At 37.0% G+C, this 26,458-nt stretch overlaps 1 protein-coding gene across 4 annotated transcripts in view; it reads left to right on the top strand.

Annotated features, from left to right (window-relative positions):
• The window catches only part of LOC124616774 (zinc finger protein 714-like), a 306,681-nt gene that overhangs the window by 200,001 nt on the left and 80,222 nt on the right, over positions 1–26,458 (top strand). For all 4 annotated transcript variants that reach the window (XM_047145166.1, XM_047145165.1, XM_047145167.1 and 1 more), the window contains exon 7: positions 15,161–15,280. In XM_047145166.1, the coding sequence (XP_047001122.1) occupies positions 15,161–15,280 (120 nt within the window). The remainder of the gene's footprint in view (positions 1–15,160; positions 15,281–26,458) is intronic.

The raw sequence follows: 26,458 nt of genomic DNA, 5'->3' as shown, positions 1-26,458 counted from the left end.
GAAGTTCACAAATGCTTTGTTTGACTGGAGTGTCATATAATCTAAGAACACCTCATTTTCTTAAATACCTTGCCAAGACTTTGGATACTTGTTAATGTTACACAACAGAAAGATGTGTGGGCTGTGATTTTGCATTTTCATAGTGATACTAATAATGAGCTTCATGAGCAAATATATGATTGTGAAGCAGTTCCTCTACAGACAATAATGTGCGGCATTTTTAAATTGTGATTTTAGATGATATTGATGAAGGTAGGGGAAGCAAAGAGAAATTACAACCATTATTTATTTTGAGAATGTGCAACTCTAATTTGTGGCTTATGATGATAGAATTATCTTTGGTAACTTATTCCAGAGGTAATATAGTGCCCAGTTTGTATCTCCAGGAGGGGATTACTCAGGAGGATGCTGTCGATCAGGAGAAACATAGCTGGTGTCTTACAGGTTGTAGTAGGGATTGGTACTGTGGAAGCCCAGGGTGGGTGGCCTCTGCAGTGACAGGATTCAGTTGATGTGGTGGTTCATCATCAGGATTTTGCCTGATGGTGGCTCAACAAAACATTGTTAACAATCACACATTTTATATAAACAAGCTACAGCACTCTTAATGTTGTCCTGTGGAAGCAGTGCCATCTCGGCCCGAGCTGACAGCAGTGAGGTTGCAGTGCAGATGCAACAGATGACTGAAGGCTGGGCCAGAATGCAGATGTGTTACATTCATGGCTGCAAATGCACTGACTTGGAACAACTCAGGACAGGGGAGGGCAGGGCATGCTTGCAGACACGGAAACCCGTTGTTTTCCTTGCAAAGGAAGACAGTCTCCAGTGGTGGTGCCCACCACTCCGAGTGGAGGCATGCAGTGTCAGTTTGCCTGCACATGAACAGGTAATTGATTGACTGCACTGCCTTGGTCATATACAGCTGCCCTTGAAGGCACAAATCCACCTGCAGTTAAAATGATCTCGTAGGTGGCCTGCCAGCTGGAAGGCACCAAGTTCACAAGAGTAGACTTAGAACCAGGAGTCAGCTTGACAGTACTGAAGAACAAGTCTCATTGTGGCAGCTTGCAAAACCACGTTGGCCCATCGTCTGACTTGGACCTCCCCTCATAGTAGAGGCTGCCAGAATGAGATGCCATTGGTAAAAAATGATGGATTTTTCTAGATGTTGAGTGCCCACTTGTGCATGTTGAAAGTATTGCGGATGCTGGCCCTTGGCCTGCTATGTGAAAACCAGATGCTGGTACTGCTGCATCTGACATAGTGGTGACATTTGCGGCAACTATAGAAGTGCTGCTGTTTCACTTAGTAGTGCCAAAAAATGGTGGCTGTGCTACAGAAGGTTAGAAAATTTAAAAACAGAGATGTGTGGTCTAGTATTTTAGTTTGAATGTGTTATTCCATCAAGATTTTCTATTACCTATTTCATTTTTTCAACCATGCCCTCTTGAAGGCCTCCATAGTCATTTTTTGCTAAGCTTCATAATTGCTGTAAAGGAAATCACTACTACTTGTCTAATTTTTCTTGAATAATGTATGAATATCCATTCACATTTAGAGAATGTCCATAAATGAACACATCATTAACTGAACAAAATCAAATGTCTATCGACATCACCATCCAGCATGAAGTTTCTACATATTACAAATTAATATAAACGTAACATATCATTTGTGTCAATAAACATCACAACTATTATCAAAATTATACACATTCTCTGAGGACTTTGCACTTCTCTAAAGTGGGTCCATGATACTAGATGTTTGCAATCACCCAGGTACTTCCCCTCAAGAAGTTACTGTGGTCCTGTTCCATGTTGAAGACATTCATCCTCCTCAGCATGAATTTCTACTTATAAACAGAATAACAAAAATTGTATGATATTTGCACTCTCCTCTAAGATAACTTATTGTGTGGTTTTCATTTGCAAGTATTATTTGTCAGTAAGAGTATGAGTGGGTACACATAACTCCTCTGAAGTAACACCACATTTGATTGATGTTATATATAGTGGGAAGATGGCTGAGAGAACAGGACATCTGTTCAGGTCAGTACAGGTTTATCAGTACAAAATCAAATAGGAATCATGCAGTAGTAGTTCTAAAAATCGATAAGAAAATGACAATATGGTTGAGCTGCTATGAAGAATATAGTGAACACTTTATTGTAATCAAGATAAATAAAGAGCTAACACCCACTACAGTAATATGAGTTTACATGCCTACTATATTTGCAAATGATGAAGAGATTGAAAGAATATGTGGTGATATATATAAAAGGAGTTATTCAGATAGTTAAGATCGATGCAAATGTAATTATGCTGGGGTACTGGAATTTGATAGTAAGAAAAGGACTAGGACAACAAATAGTAGTAGAATATGGACTTGGAGAGAGGAATGACATAGAAAGCTGCCTGGTAGAGAGTGAAATTTAATCATTGCTTTAAGAATCATGAAAGGTTTATATGTGGAAGATATCTAGAGACATTGGAAGGTTACAGATTGATTACTTAATGGTAAGGTAGAGGTTTAAAAACCAGATTTTAATTTGCAAAACATATTTAGGGGCATATATGGATTCTGACCATAATTTATTAGTTATGAACTGCATGTTAAAACTGAAGAAATTGCAGGAAGGTAGGGAGTGACGAAGGTGGGACCTAGGTAAATTGAAACAATCAGAAGTTTCTGAGAGTTTCAAAAATAGCATAAACTGAATCAGGGAAAGAATACAATAGATAACACATAGGTAGCGATGAAATATGAAATTGTGAAGGCAGGAAATGATCAGATAGGGAAAAAGACAAGGCCCAGTAAAAATAAGGTGGGAGATATGGTACTGTGAACAGCTGTATGTAATTCAGAGAACAAGCAGTGGACAGGATTTGTAACTCCAGTATCACTAGTACTGTAGACTCCTTCACTGACATTTAAAAAGAAAAACTCATGTACTGTGCTCAAAAAGTAATACACTTCAAGGTTAGGGCAAAAATTATTTATAACGGGTGGGAGATATGGTATTGTGAATAGCTGTAAGTAATTCAGAGAACAAGCATTGGACAGGATGTGTAACTCCAGTACCACTAGTATTCTACACTCCTTCACTGTCATTTAAAAAGTAGAACTCGTGTACTGTGCTCAAAAAGTAATACACTTCAAGGTTAGGGCAAAAACTATTTAGAACGGGTTGGAGATATGGTGCTGTGAATAGCTGTAAGTGATTCAGAGAACAAGCATTGGACAGGATTTGTAACTCCAGTACCACTAGTATTCTACACTCCTTCACTGTCATTTAAAAAGTAGAACTCATGTACTGTGCTCAAAAAGTAATACACTTCAAGGTTAGGGCAAAAACTATCTAGAACATTATTAAACAAGGAACAAACAATACTAGCAGTCCAATTGAAATTGAGCCCCCAGAAAATAGCTCTGGCAAAAATGATGACACTCAAAACATTGGCCACCAAATTCAATGGTTATCTCTTCACAGTGGCTGCAAATACTGTATCCAGCTAGAAATAACCAAATTCAGATACATTAGACGTAGTTGTGCAAAAACTGCATGCACCACCAACATATGAGGGTCTTCCAGAAAATAATGCACCACTTTTTTTCTTCAACAATTATTTATTGAACACAGTAAAATGCACACAAAAGAAATAATGATGTTTTGTCTGCACTCTCTATTTTTCCATGTTATCTTCTTCCAATTCTATGGCCTTCCTGAAGTGAGACACAAGTATTATGCTCTGTTGGTGCCAATACTTGATTGAACCCATCATGCAGACACTTTTGAGTAATCAAGTGCATGGATGATTGCATCCACAGCTTCAGTGTCCATTGCTGAGCCTTTTATGCTTCGGTCCTCATAAATGAGCTCATCAACAAGATGCATCATGTCAGGTGTGAAAGCCATGGATGGACTCTCTGAATGCGGCAAATCTTGGAGCTGTGCTGAAGCACCTTCTCATAATGGCCTCACCCTCTATGTCCATTAGCTAACCAGAGTTCTGTCAACCTCAGATTCTCCGTAAACTGCACACAAATGTTTGTGAATGTTTCCAGCAGTTTGTTTTTCTGCAGTGAGAAATTCACTGACAATATGATGCTTGTAATACTTCACTTAATGGCAGTGATTTGGGAACATTGCTGTATGTATGCTTATCTGTTGGAGGAAATGGAAAATTTGCACCCACACTCTGGAAACATCGAATAATCCATACCTTAAGTTTCACGTTACCACTGTTGTTGGCCGGAAAAAAGAAAGAAACGTGCATACTTTCTGGGAAACCCTCGCATGTTAGTTCCATTGATGCAACGCCTAAGGAGATTACAGATTCACCAGGCCACTAAAAAGTGGTAATTCTGCTGGCTGTAAGGATATTTTGAGCATCCTTATTATCAGTCACTCAGGGCATATGTCCTGACAGACTTAAATCTGCTATAGCAACACCCATCTAGAAAACTGGAGATAAGCAAACTACCTCTAACTGCAGACCTATATCACTCTTTCAGTTTTCTCAAAAGTGTTTCAGAAAGTGGTCTATGAAAGAAAAATTTCTCATTTATCTGTGCAGAACTTATCTGCCTGTCAGTTAGCTTTTCTAGAGGATTCTCCCCCCAGAGAGCAATACAAAATCTTACCAATGAACTGCTAGCAAAGCTAAACAATAATAACTATCCTGTTGAGATAATCTGGTACTTTGCCAAAGCATTTGATTGTATGGATCACATTACTCTGCTTATTAAACTATTGTGTGGATGGAATATTATGTCCATAAAATAAAGCATAGGGCCCCATTGACAGACTGTATCTAGGATGTGAAAATAACCTCAGAATGGGGGTAAATTGTGGAATTGTGGTTTAATCATCTCATGATGTACATTTGCAATCTGTTTGGTTGTGTACAGGAGACAAGTCAAAAATTTATAGTACAGTTACAGTGATTTTACACTAATAAATAGTAGCACTAAAATAAATGACAACACTATAGTGATATTTCTTGGAATATGTAACTCATTGTATCCAGCTCAAATTTTCAGTTCATCCAGCATGAATTCATCCAGAGTAAGAACATTTTATTGTCAGTACCTCATATAACTTTCTTTTAAGTGAACGTGAATGAATCTAAATTAACTTGTTCCATTTTAATTCATCTTAAATTTTAATTCCTGTGTATAGAAATCCCTGGGCATATAATAATGTTTTAAGTTTTCTAAATAATGGATGACATGGTTCTTTATGATTTGCAGTGCACATATTTCGAATGATTTTGTTCTGTATTTTTAGTGTCTGCACTATGTTTGCCAGGTCATCCCAAAAACTATACCATGTCCAATAATAGATTTAAAGTAGCTTGTATATGCCACTTTTTGTGTGTCCATGTCAGTTGCATCTGATAATATTTGCACTGCAAATACAATGTTGCTCAGCTGATTTGCTAGATACTCTTTGTGTGCCTGCCAGCTCAAATTATCTAGATTTAAACCTAAGAATTTGACTGAGTCAGCTTCTCCTATCGTGGTTGTTAAGAACAATCTCAATCTGCTCAATTTTGACTGCTTTGTTTTGAAGTGCATCTTGTGAGTCTTAGATATGTTTAGATTCAACTCATTTAGCTGAAACCAATTTGTAGGGTACTGAAGGTACTAAACTCAGAGCTGGGATTTTTTATCCTTATTTTAAACTAAGACAGAAGTATCATATATGAACAGTACAGACAGGGAGCTGAAATTTAATGGTAAGTCATTAACATAGAAGAGGCATAGGACTGGGTGTAGCATGGAACCTTGTGGAACACCCTAAGATTTTTTTTTTCAGTCAGAATAATAATTTGCCCGATTTAAAGAAATGCTAACTCTTTGCTTTCTGTGTGATAAGTAGGATTTAAGCCATTGTAGGGCACCGCCTCTAACGTTGTACTTTTCAAGTTTGTAGATATGCAATGAACGATTTACCGAATCAAATGCCTTTGTGAGGTCGCATAAAATTCCTGCCACTTTATTGCTCCTGTGTAATTATGCAATTAATTTTCTTAGTGAAACTGTTCACTGCATCTATGGTGTTTTTTCTTTGTTAAAAACCAAATTGAGTGCTTAGAATAATAGAATATTGCACACTGAAGTTTTGAATTTCGGTAACAACAACTTTTTGAGATATTTTAGATGTGACTGGAAGAGTGAGATATGACAATAATTTCCCATGACCTCTCTTGCTCCCTTTTTGAAGAGTGCTTTGTCTTCGGCATATTTCAGTACCTATAGGGAACGTCCCTCTTCAGAACATTGATTTACTGTTTGAACTAGTGGATTTGTAATTTTGTTGTGTCCTGCTTTAATAACTTTGGTGGGTACTCCATCCCAATTTCAAATTTTTTTTATGGTATGATTCCATTCTCTACATCCTTCATAGAAACTATTAAAAAATTTCTAAGGTGTTCAGAGTTTTCATTTATGCCAAAGGGATTTACTTTGTTGTGATAATATGTTCCATTTTCATCAGACTGCTAAATTTATAAAGAAGTCATTAAAGCAGTGTGGTATTTGACTTAGACTTATAATAATGTTTCCTTCAAGTTTAATTTTTGAAATTTTTTGGTTACGGGCTTTAAAAACACTTAACTCAGATGTAATGACTGACGACACAGCCTTTGTCTTATTTAAATGGTTTAAAATTAGCCTGTTACATGTCAACTGTTTTGCTGCCGTGACAACTGTTTTAAATATAATTTTACAAAGTCTAACATATTCAGTGAAATCAGTATCTTTATAATATTTTAATTCTATGTGCAAAATTGCCTTTTCCTTACACTGGAAAATTTTATGCACTGGGTAAACCATTTTACTTTCTTTATCACTGTATTGCTGCAGGGTATAGGTTGAAATGTTTTGTTAAAGACACCAAGAAAACTATTTAGGAATCTTTTAAAGTTTACATCACTTGAGTTACAGTGGTCAGAAACCCATTTTTCTCTTTAAACTTATTACTAAATATTAGCAAGTTCTCTTTGCTGAAGTTCCTTCTCTTATGTTTTCACACTTGAAATGTTGCTGTCTGTCTGTGGTAGTTCGAGATATCAGTATTAATGTTAAAGTAAGTAAAGAATTAGAGAAGATTAAAAACATAGACTGGCAATAACAAGAAAATCATTTCAGGAAAAGAGAAAATTTTTAATGCTGAAAATAAATTAAAAACATAGACTGGCAATAACAAGAAAATCATATCAGAAAAAGAGAAAATTTTTAATGTTGAAAATAAATGTAACTGTTAGGAAGACATTTCTGAAGATATTTGTATGGATTGTAGGTTTGTACAGAAATAAACTGGATAGTAAGTAGTTCACAGGAGGAGAGAATGAGGAGAGAATAGAGGCTTTTGAACTGTAATTCTACTGAAGTATGCTGAATATTATGTAGTGAGGTGTTCAACATCTTTTGAAATTGTGTGATTAAGTTATGATTGCTTTCACTCTGATATACTGAACTGCTGTTTCTTAATTCAATGTGTAGACGAACCATGTATTTGTTCTTAATGTTGCCTTCTGTGACGTTGCTGCTATATTTATGCTGATGCCCTGGAAACTCTTATCTATCTTCAGATTTCCATTAAGTGATTGAAAGAACTTCCGAAACATGAATATATTGATTCTTCAGTTCCAATAAGATGTGTAAGGTAACTGTTCTTATACAATGCGTGGACATGCACAGCTTCATCTCTCTTCTGTGATGTCACTCCCATTGCCATAGTAAATACTGTTCTGTGCACACTTCCCTTCTCCGAGCCAGGACATGGCTACTTGGAATAACTGCCCCACCAGCATGTATTGCAACACGTAGTAAAAACACAAGCCAGTGTACCTGTGCAAATAGTAAGCTGCTTCCCAATAGTGCTTTGTTTGAAACTCTTTACCAAATAAAAGTATATTCAGATGTCACAAACATCATTCATGGGTTAGGTAGAAGTCAGGTAAAACATCATTATAATCAGAATGACATGTTAAACCACACTGACCCACATTGTATGATGTCGCCACCTAACAAACAAAAACATTTGTAATTGCGGATGAACTTTGGAATTCACAAAAGAAATTGGCAACAACTCATCTCTTTTAGGTCGCCATCTTTTAAATTCTGTAAACTGAAAGCTATTAATGTATAGCATTTGTATTACACATCATTTCATAGAATTCTAATGTACAAAGTTTAGCCATAAAATAGTCATACATTGCTTATTCATATTCTGTGTATACTACCAACAAAGAAGGCCCGTAAACTTGTTAATCCTCTATCTTAATTCCAGTTGTATCATCAAATTTGGATTTTATAATTTAATGCTGTTAGTTAGATAACAAGTGAATATATTTGTGTAATTATGCCCAGAAGCTACCTGTGTGTTGCTTCCAGCAAATCTTCATGTAAGTCCTTAAAGTTTCTTAGTTTTGGTAAGACCTATAATGTCTTAACTGTTAAGTTATTTACACATTGCTTCTTTCTGTAGCTCATTCTTCAATTCTCTTTCAAGTTAAAATTAATTGTTTCGCTCATCACTTTACACAAAACTCATAACAAACAACATTGCTACCTCAGTGCATACTTGTTCTTGGTGTCTCTATCATCAAGCAAGACGTATGCAAGGAGGTATATAATAAATTACTCATCGTGGTGATCATGAAATGTTTCCCTCATACAGTGTTGAGCTGGATTGATATTTGTTTGCTGTTTTTGTGAAACATCAGTAGAACTGTAACAATAATTTGTAATTTTTAAGTTGTTTACATTATGCACGTGGCTTGAAGGTGCATGTAATCTTTCATTTGTGATGTACTTGGCCAGAGTTCTCAGTGCTCCATGACTAGACTGACATGTATAAGAACCTTAAATTCATTAATATTTAACATAAAAAAAAAATTAATCTGTAGTTAAGAGGGACTTGTTCATCTTGCTCACATTCTTTTATTTCTTGTACACATATTAAATGCCCAGTCTTTGCCATAAATATAAGTGCTCATTATCAATCAAGATTTCAGAACAGCTTTTACTCAAATAGCACCGTAATGGACTATCTATATTTGTCTGTAAGCAGAGGCTCATTTCTTGGCTACAAGTTGTTAGTTAGCCATTATTAACTTCTTACACTGTTGATGTTTCATCTAGGAAGAGAAAAAAATGCCCACTGCATTTGTCAGTTTGTGTAATGTCTGCCAGCATTCTTTCATTTGGAAGGTGATATATTGTTTCAACATAATGTATTGCTTCTGTTTTCCATAAATTGAAAAGTACATTGAGGGCACTGCATGTTTTTGTTGTTTGTGATTGAAAATTCCAGTATGAATGTCTTGAATGAATCTGAAGGTATGAGAGACATGGAAAACCGTACTTACTTGTCATTTGTTTCAGTAATTATTTATTTTTGTGAGCTAGCTGTTGGGTTATTAGCCCATTGTCTAGTGTACCTGCAAAGATGTTTTTGCACACACAGGGGTATGAATGAACAGCAAAAAATTTACAGTTATCAAATAATTTAATTGCTAATAAAATACAAAATAATACAACCATAATAATATAATACTCAAATAAATTAAAAATGAACATTATTTATAGTGGGTGACATGTAATTAAATTTGAATAGTTAATAAGTCAGGTGGCAGCATCAAGAAATGGAGAGTAATTGAAGTATTATTCAATCAGCAGCTGTTCAGGAAGTTTCTTATAGTGCCTTTTGATCTTTTGTCTTTTAAGCAGTGGTAGTTAATGCCTTCTGTGTCTAGAGTGAACTATTTTTACATCTACTACATACGTATGTCTGGTTCCAAGCCAATGCTGGGCAAAGGTAGAGTTTGTTTTCTGTAGATACCAGCTTATGCTGTGGTTTCTGAGTCAGGTGCACACTGATCTTCCTGTTTTTCCTATATAGTGTTAGTCATACTCTCTTTGCAGCTGATCTTATAGACTCCACTTTTGTTTGAGAACTGCTTGTCTCTGCAATTGAACAAGTATTTTTGTACTGTCTCAATAGTGTAGTAGGTCACTGAGTATTTCATTTTCATCATAATGTTGCTTGTTTTAGCAGACAGTCTATCAACAAATCATACTACACATCTTTTTCTGCCAATCATTTGGTGTTTTAGCTAAATTTTGTAGCTTTTACAATACCATCAATAAAAGTGAGGTGATGACAATTGTTTTCAGCTGTTGTTTTGGCTGTTTGTAGTTTTTGTTTAAATCAGTGGTGGACACTGAAACTGACTGCAAACTGTGGATCATAAAGTGAAAAATGGCATGTTTGTGAAAGGCAGGGTGCAAGGAGCAACCTGGAATTAGGAGTCTGTGTAAGTGCCTTTTCTGTGTGTTTTAAATTGATGGCTTAGAGTATTAATGTTAATATTCACATCTTAAAACTCCTCATATTTTGCTGCTGAACTTTATGTTCTTCTGTTGTTCATTCATCATCTTTGTTGCTGTATGTATTGATTATCATTTTTGTTTTGAAGTTCATGTTGTGAAGTTGTGCTTGAGTTATTCAACTGTGATTTTGATTCGATTTGTTGGCCAATTCTGTTGTATTGTTCAAGCATGTGAAATGCAACTTTGATGGTTTTTGGTGTGGTATCAATGTTACACTTCCTATGCATGCTCTGTAACCAACCTAAATTCAACATCAGTAGATTTGTGTATTAAATCTTCTCTTGGTCACAGTTATTGATGTTTTCTGAGATGGCTTTGCTACTCGAGTTCCACCTGAACATGTTGCAGCAATCTTCACAGGAGTGGGTGGGTACTGAAAAAGAGTGTTAAGTGTCTTCGAAGCTACTTGAATAATGTAAATGACTGAACTCTAAACCTTCTGGATTAACACTTTCTCTTACAAAAGAGCATCCTGTCTCAGTATACATTCCCATATACATACAGGGTGACAGATCAAAATGGTGTAGTTTCGATAAGATCAAGACAAGACGCAGTCTCTACACAAACCAGTTTGATGGTTATTTGTCATGGTATTCATTGTAGCCACGACCTTTTTTTCTTTCCTGTCTTGTCTACTAAACACTTTCAAACCACAACGCCAGGGAACAAGTGGCCCTACACAGCAGATCGGCACGCCCTCTCGCTGTCCCGTCTTGTAGAAATGAGGTGTTCTTCTATGTGCACATGTTGAAGTAATATCTCCCAAAGTGGGATGTCCCAACACTTGCTTATTGCTAAACATCATAAACATCTTTGTTGTCATGGAAGCCCGGAAGTGAGACATGTCATTTCATGAAAATGTCGTGCTACACTTCATATCTCCCTGTCGAGACAAAACGTGTCATGTAAACCATCTTAATCAACTAATTGCAATAGTTTGGAACATGTTGATTTCAATTATTGTAACATTATTTACAATTAATATCCTTTTTTACCCACTCAGACAGACTTTTATTTCATAGCTAAAAAGTAAATGAGAGCATTATTCCTTCCCCCCTCCTTCTCCCCTCCCCATGCGGTTCTAGGCACTTCAGTCTGGAACTGTGTGACCGCTACGGTTGCAGGTTAGAATCCTGCCCCGGGCATGGATGTGTGTGATGTCCTTAGGTTAGTTAAGTTTAAGTAGTTCTAAGTTTTAGTGGACTGATGACCACAGATGTTAAGTCCCATAGTGCTCAGAGCCATTTGAACCATTTTTTTGTAGTCAGCGTCAGATGACGGTTCTCTAAATTTTCTCACTAGTTTCCCTCAAAAAGAACATTGCTTTCCCTCCAGGAATTCGCATTTGAGTTCCCAAAGCATCTCACTACAGGTTAAATATTTATCATACTAATGTTTACAATCATCGTACACTTTGGTAAGCTCACTTGGACACCTAAATTGTCTTTTAAACACGCCATTGAACTGACACAGTGTCTTAAATTGGTTCTGATCTTTGGAATCACATTACAGCTCATCTCACAATTGTTGAAGCTTGTCTTGGTTTTCTTCTTCATCTCCTACAGAATTAGGTGTAGCACTGGTAGGTTCAACTTTTTCTTTTACTTTCTGCCCCACTAATTCATGTAGCCATTCCTCCAAACTAGTCAGTGTCTTCTGAGCATTCAGTGTTTTGTTAAATTCTCTACCCTACTCTAACATTGCTATATCCATAAGTAGCCAGATATCAGTGCATGCATCAGAAACTATGAGAGAAACACCTGAAGCTGCAAGGAGGAAGGACTACGTGTGAAAGAGAACATGACACCAAGCAGTAGCCAAGCTAATCGTGGCTGATGAAGGACAGGACACAGACAAGGATGAGACCACAGCAGACTATGGAGCCAATGAAATGCAAATTGGAATCATTCACCACAGTTATGACAACAGGCCAAGAACAAAGAGAGAGACAATCCAGATCATGACCACAGAGAAAGACCAAGAGCTAAGTGAAGTTGTTGTTGAATAGTCATTCCAGCGATGATAGTAACTGACAATATCAGACGTGAGTAAAAAACTGACTGACCATTTGCTGAGAGCTGTAGTTATGTTGGCTGCAAGGATCACTACTGAATGGGATATTCACATGGTAAGACATGTGGTGCACTCGCACTATAAGTGCAGTGCTGTGGTGAGACAGCACTCTCAAAAGGCCATCTAGGTCAGTTTCCTGCAGTGGACATTCAACTTTTGTGGAGGTAGATATCAGCACCCTCCCCTTGAAACCTGTGTATGGGAGGAAACACCACAGATGGTGCCATGGGGATTGGAATGGAACATGGGTAAAGGTTTGGTAACTTTAGTCACTGGCTCTGGGAAGGGAGGATATTTGGTTGCACTCATCGCGATGTCGCTGGCAGTAGGCAATCCAGGGGTTCCACCGATCTGTGTGGATGTGGAAGGAACTGCTCGTGCAACAGTATCGACTCATAGGCTGACAGCAGAGGTGCCGGGCCTGAAGCCACATTGTCACCAGAAGATGGTTGAGGAGGCAGTAGTGGATGCAACAGGTGTGCTGGAGGCCATAGCTGGTTTTGGTGTGGCACTTGAACCTCCTCTGTCTTCGGACCAGTGTAACCTGCCGTCCGTGAGTCTCAACTACCATCACCAGTGCCCAAGGTTCAGTACTCCTCTAGGATTGGTCCCACACAGCTGCACCAGGAACATAATGCTGGGAAGGATGGGAGCTTGGCTCTGAAAGGAGGGAGTATTAGTAGATGAAGCAGGATCTGCAGTTGCAACCCATGGTGGAGCTTGGTGGCGAAGCTACACTTGTTAAACAGTGTGGTTTGGTAAATGCTCAAAAATAAAATGAGGGCTGACATAGTGGCAGAGGATTTGACAACTTTTTTCATCTACTGCTTAAAGGCCCAAGTGAAACATCCAACATCATGATCTGGTGAAGGACTGTAAATATATTTTATACCATTGGCGTTGCAGAAATCTTTGTGGGCTGGTGCCGTGAATTGCAGCCCAGTATTGGAGACCAGTGTGTGAGGCAACCCTACAGTGGCCAAAACCCGAGTCAAGGCTGTGAGGATGGTGCCAGTCATGGTGGATGCTGTGCCTGCAATATATGGGTACTTTGCGTAAGTGTCTACAATGAGCAACCACATTGTTCTAAAAAATAGGCTCACAAATTGAGATCGATACAGTCCCAAGAGAGTTTGATCCCCAGCCCGTATACATGTCGGCGAGCTAGTGCCTTCATGTGGGACAACCCCTAATGTCACCAGTGCTGCAAGCTCAATACCCGTTGGCGCAAATCTGCCATCATGACCACCCCCTCTGCTTCTGATTCAGTGTCCAAGAAACTAATGTCATTGACAACGAAGAGTCTGTGAGCAATTTGTTTCCAGGAGCGGAACTCATTCATCAAGCAGTGGTTGAGGTAAGTTGACCAGCCATGGTTCACTTGGAGGAGGACCTGCCGCTAGGTGCATTGATGAAAAACTTCCACATTTGCAGTCATACTTCAAATAATTTAACAAGCGTACGATTGTACTATGTTACTGAAATGATACATTGTAGTTTGTGATTCTAGGATATATTAAAGAAGCAAATGCTATGTTATTTTTGTTTACATAAACAGGCAAATAAATTAGAGTATCACAGAGGAATGACAGGTTGGAAAACCTGTTGCCTACAAGCTTCTAGCACCTCTATTATGTTTTGAGCCTGAGGGCTGTGTATAGCAGATGTGAGATACTTAAGTGACATCTGGTAGATTGTTTGCTACCATGAAGGTAAGTTTACATTGTAGATTTGTGGTGTACATCTAGAAATAGAGCTTAAGTGAATTCATTGCATCATATAACGACCAATTTATGTGTCTTTCTTAAGTAAAACCTAGAATAGATTGTGCATATGATCTTGTAAATACCTGATTGCTTGTTTTTGTTGCAACTGTGAGGAAATTAATGCTGGGTTTCGTTATTCATGTAGAAACTTATTTTAATGTTATATATTTTGAATTGTGTACCAGTTTTATAGTAGGCTCTTCTGATAAAGGGACTGCTGAAACATTTTGTGTTTTTTGTATCTGTTGATAACAATTGAGTTATTTTATTTCTGTTTGCTTCTTTTTTGTATTATTGAGCAGATGGTGAGTTGTAGATGGGAAATCTCCATTATTTGTACATATGTGTGTGATTAATTTAATTTCATCCAAAAGATCTCTTGTGCCATTGTAATGTTTGCTGCCATATTTATCATACTTTTGTATGCACCTCCAAAAAAAATCAGATTTTATTTTTTAGGACAATTTGTCATTCTTATTTTGTTTGATTACAAACCACAATATTTCATCTTACAAAGCACGGCACCTGATCAACACAATAGCTATAACAGAACACATGTTAAATTGTCATTACTCTGTTGTATATTGGAGTGATGACAATTCTGCAAAAATTGCACTTTTGTATTGGTACTCATATAGAATGAAACAGGCTACATTTACTAATTATTTGGAACACACGCTAAACTGCAGTCTCTTGCATAACTGCCAAGTTGATTCTCAAGTTAAGGAAAGACAAGCGCATTGTATGTTGAACAGCAACGTGCCTAACAAAGCTCAAAGGTGCTCTAACCAACTTTCTTTTGGTTATTATTTTACTTCACATTTGTCCAAAATAATATGATACTTTTGGTGATATTTACCAGAAAAAGGATATTTATTTCCTGTTCTTTGTTGTTAATAACATTTTGTTTGTTTCAGCTAATCTCGGTGTTCATATTCGCATAAATCATTCAACAGAAAACTTAATCCCGTGCACAGTTTGCAACCATGTGTCTGTGTCTGAAGCAGCAGCTAGAGAACATGAGAAAATTCATTCAGGTTTGTCTTTTATATGAAACAGCTTGAGGATATTGTATGGAAAAATTGTTTTGATGTTAACTTTTTGTAAGTGAAACATGTTTTTTTTATTTTGTGGATAGTAAAAAAAAAAAGTGCAACAAAATGTGTTGTTGAGTGTGACAAGGAGCTGAAAATATCAAAAGGAAGTTTGAAGATGAACATTCATTTGTCAGAAAGAAGTAATTAGCAGTGGGACTGCCAGACACTGTGTAACTTTGCATTGATATATTTACATCACTTACTTCTGTCCTAGACCTCATGTCATCTTTACTTTGGTAATGTATTGTATTTTCCATCTGCATTAGCTTTCTCTTATTTACCATCCATATCTTTCCCTGTTTCCTTTTTGCCTTTGTTTTGCACATGTATTACCGTCCCTGGCCAGCATGGTCTCAGTGGACTTTTGTGGCTCCCTGTAGCACTGCTCATGACCACTTCAACTGTAGCACACGCTATCCACCAACTCATAGATCATACTTAAACATTACCTAAGTAGAAAATTACTGTATTGTACTTCAAAATCGATGCACCCTTCCTCTACACATTGTTCCCATCATCATTTCATGTCAGGCTCTTATTTTCCTGCTAGCAGCAATTGGTAATGCGCAAACAAATGTCATCAAATCACAGACCATCTTACCGCCCACAGTACAGTTTCCTCCAACTTTTTAAATTCTCAAACTTGTTGTTACCAAAGGTCCCTTTATAATTCTCTAACACTTTCATATGTCCATTTACAACACCTATTTCACTTTTTCACATTCATTTCTTTGCTTTTCCCTCATCAAATACCCTTCATTTTTACATCCAGTATTCCTCTATAAATTACTCATCACTCTCTGGCATCATTTACATTTCTTTCTTCCTCCCTAGTGACATCCTATCCCAAATGAGATCTTGCTCCATTTATCTGCATTAATTCAGAAAAGTATCCTTTTTCCCAACTAAAAGGTAGTCCCTCACCCTGTTCCATAAATGTTGCCTAAGCTTGAAATCACTTTCTCCCTCTCCCCAAATGAACTAACAAAAAAATTCTTCCATGTGGGTGTCACATTTCTGTTAAAAGGATTGTTCGGCAGAATATAGTTGGATAGGTTTGTGTATGTACTTATGTATGTGGCTTGGAAAAGAATTTGTCCAAAAGCTAGTGAAGCTTTCAGTCTTATGTGCCTGTCAAAATCTCAGTGCCTTTACTATTTTGCTTAATAACCTTCACATCTAAATTATTTTCACTCCATTACACATTTCCATTGCTGTGTTAGTGTGTGTAGATTTACACGTTTGTGACAAACTTTCCAATAATTTGTAAATGAAAATTTGATTGAAATTGTAGACTTATGACACATCTTTGAGGACTGTTAACTCATGATCCATGGCAGAAACAATAACTGATCGTATATTTCATAAATATGCACAAGGTGCTACCCAAAATTTCTGAGAGTACCCCTTTAACATTCAGGAAGCTTGCCTTACATCTTAATTTCTGCCATCGCCTTCAAACTTCGTTTCCTTGTGCTTGTAAGTAAAGCTTTCAACAATTTTCCCATTATTACAAAGAGTGCTGGGAGTTTTCTGCTTAAATTGTGTTCAAAATTAGTTGCAGTTCCATTTTAATCTTGTCTGTGACGTTAAAATGACGCCCTTTCAACTTAAATTTAATTTTCTGGAAGAGAACAAAATCGGAAGGGGCTAGATCAGATGTGTTTGGTGGGCAAAGGACATCTGTCATAGTGTTTTTACCCAGAAATTTCCATCACAACTAGTGATTTTTGTGTAAGCGTATTGCCATGATGCAACAACCAGTTTTTGTTCTTCCATCTCTCAGGCCATTTAACCATTTAAGTATAACGTCTTCCTCCAGTCACCTCAAACTATCATGGAATAACTTCCCTGTGACTGAATATGTGGAAAAATACCTTGTGGACAATTGCATGGTTTTTTTTAAGTAAAGAAAATTGATGTTGCTGCAAAAATGACCCATTATTTTGGGCCACAGAGAGAATGGTCCTCCACTGCCAAGGTCGCTGTTTTGTTTCATGTTCATAACTACACACCCATGATTCATCAGCAGTTATGACCATGGGCAAGAAATTCGGATCATTTCGAACTGTTGTCTGCAGTTCAGTGTACACCTGATCCTGCTGGTCTCATTGGTTGACATTTGAAAGATGAGGAACAAACTTGCAACTTGTCTCATGTACAGTTCATCATCTAGAACATGTTGGTATATCCCATACAAATGTACAGTGATTTCACAAATATCTTACTAGGTCTACAATTTTGCTTCCACCATTTTTTCTTCAAGTTCAGGGCTTTATTGTGAAAAACTTACAAAAAAATTGTGATTCATAGTATTGCCCATCGCTGGCCACTAAATTCTCCCATCTTTTGGATAACATATGAATCCTATGGTGGAAGAACTGGACGTCTTTTTTGGGGATCCATGAATGGATTCAATTTTGCACTTGTTCATATGATCGGAAGTGCTGGTCAGCCAGACTGTATGCCATTGATCAAAAAAGGTGGTAGTCAGAGAGATTAACATATGGAGAATGCGGCGGGAGGTATAGGACTCTTCATTTCAACGTTTCCATGTATATTTTGAAGGGTTTTGCAACATGGGGTCGAGCACTGACCTGCTGCAAAATTACCTTTACGTGTCTATCGCTGTATTGTGGCTGTTTGTGTTTCAGTGCATCATTTGCTTTCGATAATGATGTCTTGTGACTGTCTTCTTCTGGTTCAGTAGCTATGAAAACGTTCTGTCTTCCACTGCCATGCCGGTCTTCGACATCAAAATCACCATTCTTAAGGTGTTGAAAACATTCTCTGCACGTTCTTCCACTAATAGTTCCCTCACCATTGGTCTTACCTAGCATTTTAAGAGCCACAGCCACAGATTTCTTCACATTAAAGCAGAAAATTAAAACTTCCACAGATGGCGAGAAATGGGTACGTAAGTTGACGTACTTAATTGAGAATAAACTTATGATGCAATCACAAGTTGACTAATATTTTTATGGCGTTATGTTTACAGATGCCTAAGCTTATTGTATTACACCTATGACCAACCACGTGAACTCCACTTGTTGCTACTGCCGTCTATTGCAAAACGGCGGAAGCAAAGTTGTAGACCTAATAAATTGCATGCCTCCTGTCCTTGTGGATCAGTTCAAGCACTTATGCTGTCATTTACAGCATTGTCCCTGGTGACAATTGGTCCAAACGTTTGTCATGCTTCACAGACTCCTGGTCAGGAGTCTGCCTTCTTTAAATCGCTTACACATTCAAATGTTCTTGCCTGACTAAAAGGGTGCTCACAAAAAATCCTTCGGATTTTGTGAGTTTCAGTTGCAGTTTTTTGAGCTTAAAACAGATTAATCCAGAGTCTTTGTTCCTTTAAGTCAGCCATTTCAAAATCTGCAGACCCAGCAGAATACAGTGCAAAGAAATCCACAAACTGTTCACCCTGATACACTCTCAGTGGCACCACATGGCAGACTGGCAGTGGAAGTTTGTACTGCTGCTTGTTTGGGCACAGTATTCAGATTGTCAGAAACTTTGGATAACATTTCACATAATGTATTTTTTCTGACATATTTCACATTCTTGACCATCTTCTTGCTATTGGTCTGCGGAACAAACAAAATATTTAACCTAATCTAGCAATACAAATAGACTACTTGTGTCGGTTTTGTGCTGGTCCAGTTTCCTCTCTTGTGCCTATATTCCCAGTTTCATCAGTACACTTGACAATATACCTGGATGTTTGTAAGTATCAAATAGCAGTCCTTTAAGAAAGAAATGCACACTTGCGGGTGTATCATGGAATGACTTTGACATATTATTTTTTCAGAACTTTGTGAATGTGCAGTCATTCCACACTTATGATTAATGTACAGATAGATTCAAGTATTAAGTCCTCAATAAGAGCGTTGCTAGTTAGCACAATTAGTTATGGCTTATCAATTCAGTTAACTGGTCTCGATCCATGAGTTGGTCAGTCATTCAGTATGCCTCATATCTTACTGTAGATATCTTAGACTTGCTTAGCGCACGCTGCTTTTCTCATATAGATTGTCTGGCCTGCACAGATTTTTTGTATTTATTTAATTGAACTTTTGTATTGTTCACAAACTGCAACACCTTCTAAGCTTTTCATGCTAATTAAGACTATATAACCATGGTTTTTTCTGAATGTAGTTCTGACCTAAAAGTGATTATAGTACGTGGAGTCCAAAGTTTTTGTTTATCATGCATTTTTTGTTCTTGTGGAGATATTTCCATAGCAACTTCATCCCATAACAATATTCCTTTATATCTAACTGAGGAGTGAAATATCAATTTTTATAAGATTAGCTTTAAACTTTCTTTGATGTAACAAAATATTGTCTTAAAAATGTTCATCCCCTCAGGGGTTGAATTTGTAGAGACATTGAAATATGTTTTTTCTTATTTCTGAGAAGTCAAATACCAGTTTTTATAGATGTAGCCTTAAAAATCCTTTAGTAGTTTTTTAGTAATTATTTATTTTCAAAAAAAACTTTCACTCTGTGTTTTATGCCCTTAGTGGTTGAATTTCCAAAAATGCTGAAATGCGTATTTTTTTATTTTCTGACTGAGAAACCAAATGTCAGTTTTTGTAGTTCTAGCTTCAAAACTCCTTAATTAGTGACATACTTTCAAAAAGTCTTTCATCCCCTATTTCAGCTCCTTAGGAATGGAATTTCAGACAATCCCTTCTTAAACAATGCCTACAGTTTAAGATCCAGACACTCTCCAAACTTCGTGTTTCTGTCCTTAGCACTTTGGGTTGGAAGATGATGAGTCAGTGACTCAGTCCAACTCTATTTCACCCCTTAGGGGCTGAATTTCCAAAAACAGTAAAATACATATTTCTTCATCTCTAATCGAGAAGCCAAACACTAGTTTTCAAAGACTTAGCTTTTAAAAGTGCTTTTGCAGTGAAATATTTTCATAAAATGTGTCAACCCCCTGTCCCAGTGGGTTGAATTTCCAAAAGCAGTGACTTGGATATGTTTTATTTCTAACAGAGAAGGCAAATATAAATTTTCATAGATGTAGCTTCAAAAATGCTTCAGCAATGAAATTTTTCCATAAAAACTTTCATCCCATCTTTCATCCCATAGGGGCTGAATTTCTAAAAACAATGAGTCACAATTTTTTTTTTAATTTCTGAGATCAAAATTTAAATTTTTATAGATTTAGCTTAAAAAATGCTTCCATAATAAAATATTTTGATAACAATTCTCATCCCCTATTTCACCCCCGTAGGGTTCAATTTCCAAAAACACTGAAAAACATATTTATTTATTTGTGAACAAGAAATCAAATACCAGTGTTCATAGTTGTAGCCCTAAAAATCCCTTATTAGTTCTTTAGTAATTATTTATTAAAAAAAGATAAAACTTTCACCCAGTATTTCACTCCCATAGGGTTACATTTCCAAAAATGCTGAAACACGCATTTCCTTATTTCTGCCCGAGAAACCAAATACCAATTCTTGTAGGTGTAGCTTCAAAATTGCCTTAATAGTGACCTTTTTAAAAAAAATAAAAGACCTTCATTGCTTATTTCAATCCAGCAAATTATCCTCAGCTGTTTGTATATGTTCCCAGCCATCTTCAATTATGGACACTAAGGCTTGGATATAAATGGTGTCCATAATAGTTCCTACTTGTCATTATAAATCTCTGAGTGCATTTCTGAACTCTAGGAAGAACACAAAAAACGTATATTTTGCTGTGCAAAGGAAATTCAGGGTAAAAGTTTCCACAAAAAATCCACCCTACTGCTTAATTCTCAATGCAAACAGCTACCTGTCCTTTCTATATGAACTGTATACACGCACACACACACACACACACACACACACACACACACACACACACACACACACACAAAAATGGGGGGGGGACAGGCAGCAGAATGACCATGTAAAATTAGCCATTCCCTTTCCCACTCCATTTACGTTTGGATCAGGGAGAATATGACTGTTTTTATATACCTTTGATGTATTACAGTCACTCTTATTTTCATGACATTATCCAAGATATACAAATAGAAGCGAAGAATTGTGTATAGTCTACATACATTATTGAGTGTCTAACTTTAGGCAGCAGCATTGAGAACAACATTACATTCCTTCAATGAACTTAAATTGCATGAGCTTCTCTTTTATTCCTTCTCCTTTATTTCAATTTGTAGTATTACCTCTGAGTATTTATACAGTGTGATAGGTTCCACAACTCAGGCTTGAAAATTATCTGTGCTAATTATGTTAGCTAAGCCTTGATCTCTGGGTAGACAGTACTCACAAGGAAACCTCCCCATCACACACCCCTCGTATTTAGTGGTAAGGTGGCCCAGTGGATAGCCCATCAAAACACTGAACACAGATCAAATATGAAAACAGGAAGAAGGTGCACTGAACTGTGAAAGATAGCAAAATAGAAACATTGAATGAATGGTCCAAGCTTAATAAGTGCAACATTGAATGAAATAGAAGAGCAACATCATCATGATTAAGTGGTCATGGCGCTGGATTTCCAAGCACATGAGCCGAGTTCAGTCCTCCTTCGTGGCCTGCCCCCCCCCCCCCCCCCCTCTCCCGCCCCAACATTATGAACTGTCCATCTGGTCATTGAAATGTTTGTCCTCATTCTGTAGTCTTGCCAGTTGTCATTCTATGCATTGGTTATAGAATATGAGTCATGGTAAGAACACATTACTGTCACAAGTAAATGTGGTGAATAATGACAGCAGGCAAGGTATCACATAGACATCCTGCAGAAACAAAAACAACATATAAATGGACGTGAACTGTGTTACAGTGAAGGAATTCAAGAGTCAATACTTCCAACTGGAACATGACTTTAAAAGCATTAAAAACATATACTTTGACAGAGCATAGAGAAACTGTGTGATAGTGAAATGTGAAACTGTTGCATTAATTTGTTGCAGATTATGTGACAAACTATTGTGTTTCCATCATTTCCTTGTGAGTCATCACATTAACATTCATTCAAACACCTAAATCGGGCAAGAGGGCTTATCTCAGTCACTTACCAGGTGTACAAATTAGGTACGTTGATAAGAGATTCCTGTCATATGACACACGTACTGTCGCGAATGCCATGTATGAGACAGGAGACATGTTTTCTGGTGGGATTCCGTTGACTTATCGCATTGTAATCAAAGGTTTGTGGTTCCCATTTGAAAGTCACTTCCTTTTGTCTGCTAATAGAGTAGTTTTGCAGAATCAGCCTTTGTTATAGGTCCCTTCCTTACACCTCACTATTGCAAATGGATGTTGCACCATGACACAAACACAAATCTGAATACAATGAACAGTGAGGAAGGGGGGAAAAAGTATGGCATGAGGAAGCTTTGAACATGGCATCCCCAGTTGGCTTTCCAATGCTGTGACCACTTTACCACGATGAGGTGGCTCTCCCACTCTCCTCTATGGTTCACTTCTTGTCCTTTGGCTGTTGACTGTTTCGATTTTGCTATTTCTCAGAGATCAGTACACCTTCTTCCTGTTTACATGCTTGATCGGTGTTCAGTTTTTGATGGGCTGTCCACTGGGCCCTCTTGCCACTAAATCTGAGGGGAGTGCAAAGAGGAGTTTCTCTTGTCAGGAGGATGTATTTATCAGAAAATAAATAAATAAATAAAACCAATTTTGCTGTTCTATGGGTTGAAGCATTAAATCTTGGATCCCTTAATTGGGTAGGTATACTAGACAATTCAAAAAGAGAAATAGATATGCTGAATCAAGATGTATTGGGAATTAGTGAAGTGCAGTGGCAGGACAAACAGGATTTCTGCTCAGGTAGGCACAGGGTTAGCAATAAAAAATCAGATAGAGGTAATGCAGGACTGGGCCCAGGACCAGCTTAAGGCCCTAGAAAAATGAGTTGCTACTTGGGGAACCAAGCTGAGAGGGGTGCCATAGGGCTCACAGTTGTATTTCTGTACAGAACATATCATAATTAGTAGTGCCCACTTTGGGCACTGAGCTGAAAGGGGTGCCCAAGTGCAAGATTTGTCTATTGTGGGTATCAAAATTAATAGTGAAAACAGACACAGGTGAAAATGTATGAGGGAAAAATTGGGGAGGGAGGTCACCAAATGATAAGTTGCTTGTGTGGGAAAATGTTTTCAAACTGGCCCTGACTGGGCATAATAATGAATAAGAAAATAAGAAAATGGCTAAGCTGCTGTGAACAACAGAGTTGTAAGGTTACTGATCTGGATCTCACCTCAGTAGTTGTGCTGCTTCTTTTCATTACCTGACTTCCTACTATAAGGTGGTTTAGTAATAAGGTATTAAACTACAAATCTGACGTTGTATAGCTGAAATGGCTATTTTACCATACTTATTGACATCAGTGATATAACGATGATCAATTTTTTTAGACAGTTCATATGTCATATACACCTATGCTACGATTGTTTCAACAGAATTACAGAATTTTTGCAGTAGTCTTTTACTATCCAGTTCTGAATGACACATAACATGATGATTGCTTTAGTTACTTAGTCATTACATATAGTAGCTGTTAACCCAAAATAACTTAGTACAAGATTTTTCCATTGTAGTAACTAACTGCAGACTCATTTTAATACAGGTTACATTGTGTTGGCAAAATGAATGTGAAATATGGTACCAGCTAGTGGCACAGAGATGTTGACAGTTTAGCTTTTAGTTGCTTACTTTAATACTGATTGCATGTTAATGCAAACTAGTGCCTCATTCGCTAGGAAGTAACGTTTCAATAGCTAACCACAGGCTGACCTGGAGCATTATCCTGTGTGCTTACTTATAGACACATATAAAAATAAAAATCAGATTTTGATTTTACATATTAATTATTAACATAAAAGAGAGAAAAATCAGAGGATGCAAAATTATAATAACCAAAAGATCAAATCCATTTGATTGTGACCTATATTATGAGAAAAAAGGAAAAATTATAGTTACTATTTTATGTAAATGGCTGCTATTCCCACAGGGATTTACAAAGCCCACCAAAGATTGCTAAAAATTAACTTTTCCAAACTAAATGATTAAAATAATTAGCAAACTAACAAATTCTCCTAGTGGAAGTAAATATTTTTAGAAGCAGAAAAATGCAAGCTGCATATCTGTTGTACTGAATTGGGGAAATAAGAATTATTTAAGATTCAAACATTCTGGAACAAGAACATCTTGAGTAAGAATAACTTATTAAACAAGAATAAATTTTTATAGGGCATTTAAAAAAAAGTGTGTTGAAAGAGAAATAGAAGGAGAACATGGACTGGTAGAATGAATGGAAGGGAAAGCCAGCTGGTAGAATTTTACACAGAGAAAAATTTAGTAGATGGTTCAAGAATCATGAAAGAAGTCTGGATGTGTGAAAGAGACGTGGAGGCACCAAGCTGTTTCTTATAGATTATACACAGCTATCTCAAATATTTTGAAACTGGATTTTAAATTACAAAACACATTCAGGAGCAGATATGTACAATGACTCTAATTTTTGGTTATGAATTGCAGATTAAATACTATTCAGAAAGATAAGAAATTACAAAGATGGAACCTGAACAATTTGAGAAAAACCTACAGGTCATTGAAAGGACTGATTGAAACAAAGGAAAGGATTGGCATAGAATACATATGGGTAGCACTGAGAGCTGAGTAAGTGAAGGCAGCAGTGATCGAATAGACAAAAATACATTGCACAATGGAACACTGTGAATAACCAAGAGATTCTGAATTTAATTGATGAAAGGAGAAAATATAAATATTCAACAATTGAATCATTCTGAAGGTAACACAGACGTTTGAAAAATGAAACAGAAACTGAAAAAAGTCAGAGCACTGAAAGACTTATGTCAACACAAGGCACCTGGAGTGCTTAGCTTTCCATACAAATTATTGAAATCTTAGGGAGAATTGATCACCACAAAATTGTTCAATCCGCCATGCAAGGTATATGAGAGTGGCAATATAACCCCCTCCCCACAGTTTTTAGGTTATCATAACCCTAATTCCAAGTAATCCTGGTGTGAATATTACCAAACCATCAGTGTAATAAGTCATGGTTGCAAAATATTAACACACATTACATAGGCTGACGAAAATTTTTTTTTGAAAACTTTTTTTACTTTGATTGCTGACCTTCATAGATTTTTATGAGCTGAATCCAAATCTAGCTTTAGTTTTTTTGTATCACCCATAGTTTTTAAGCAATATGCTTTTTATTGTATAGTATAAAAATCCTATCCTATACGGTAAAGGGGAAATTAATGAAACACTTTGTTACAACATAAGCATGGTTTGTATTTACATTAAGCTACTTAAAACAATGATATGTGTTAATAGAGGTTTCACTTGTCAGCTGGAATTGGTTTGTATTTTCTTTCTCTTTTTTCGTTGAAGCTTCTTGTGTAGTTTTTTCTATGATGAGTCGCTTGCTGGACTTCTCGGTGAAGTGACCAACAGTAGTCCCCCATCATGTTGGTGTTCCAGCGGCCTTGGTAGCATTTTTCCATTACTTTAATGTCCTGGTGAAAATGCTTTCCTTGCTCCTCACTAACATCTCCCATATTGTCCAGGAAGTAATCAAGGTGACTGTTCAAAAAGTGAACTTTCAGGCTCATTAAACATCCTAAAGTTTTAACTTCTTTAACATTGTAGCTATAATAGAAACATAGTCTGGGCCTTTTTCATGCCCTAAGAACTTTGTAACGACTGGCTTGAATGATACCCATGCTTCTTTCTCATTTAAGGTCATTGCGGATGCAAAGTTAACATCAAACACCAATTTTCTAATGTCAGGTCTGACAAAGACACCTTGTTTTAGTTTAGCTTCTGTAAGGTGTGGAAACTTTTGGTAGAGATACTTAAAACATGGTCCATCTTTAGGCAAAGCCTTTACAAGCTGTTTCATCAGGCCTAACTTTATATGTGGAGGTGGTAGGAGTACATTTTCTGGATCTACAAGATTTTTGCGTAGAATGTTCTTCTCACCAGGTTTTATAGGCTCCCTCACAGGCCAGTTCTTTCTGCACCAGTGTTGATCCCTAGCCCTGCTGTCCCATTCACACATGAAACGTGGAAATTCGTTAAAGCCACCTTGCTGA

This window comes from Schistocerca americana, chromosome 5, assembly GCF_021461395.2.
Source record: "Schistocerca americana isolate TAMUIC-IGC-003095 chromosome 5, iqSchAmer2.1, whole genome shotgun sequence".
NCBI classification, from domain to species: domain Eukaryota; kingdom Metazoa; phylum Arthropoda; class Insecta; order Orthoptera; family Acrididae; genus Schistocerca; species Schistocerca americana.
Note: the sequence above shows the minus strand (reverse complement) of the source record. Positions and strands in the feature narration are given on the sequence as shown.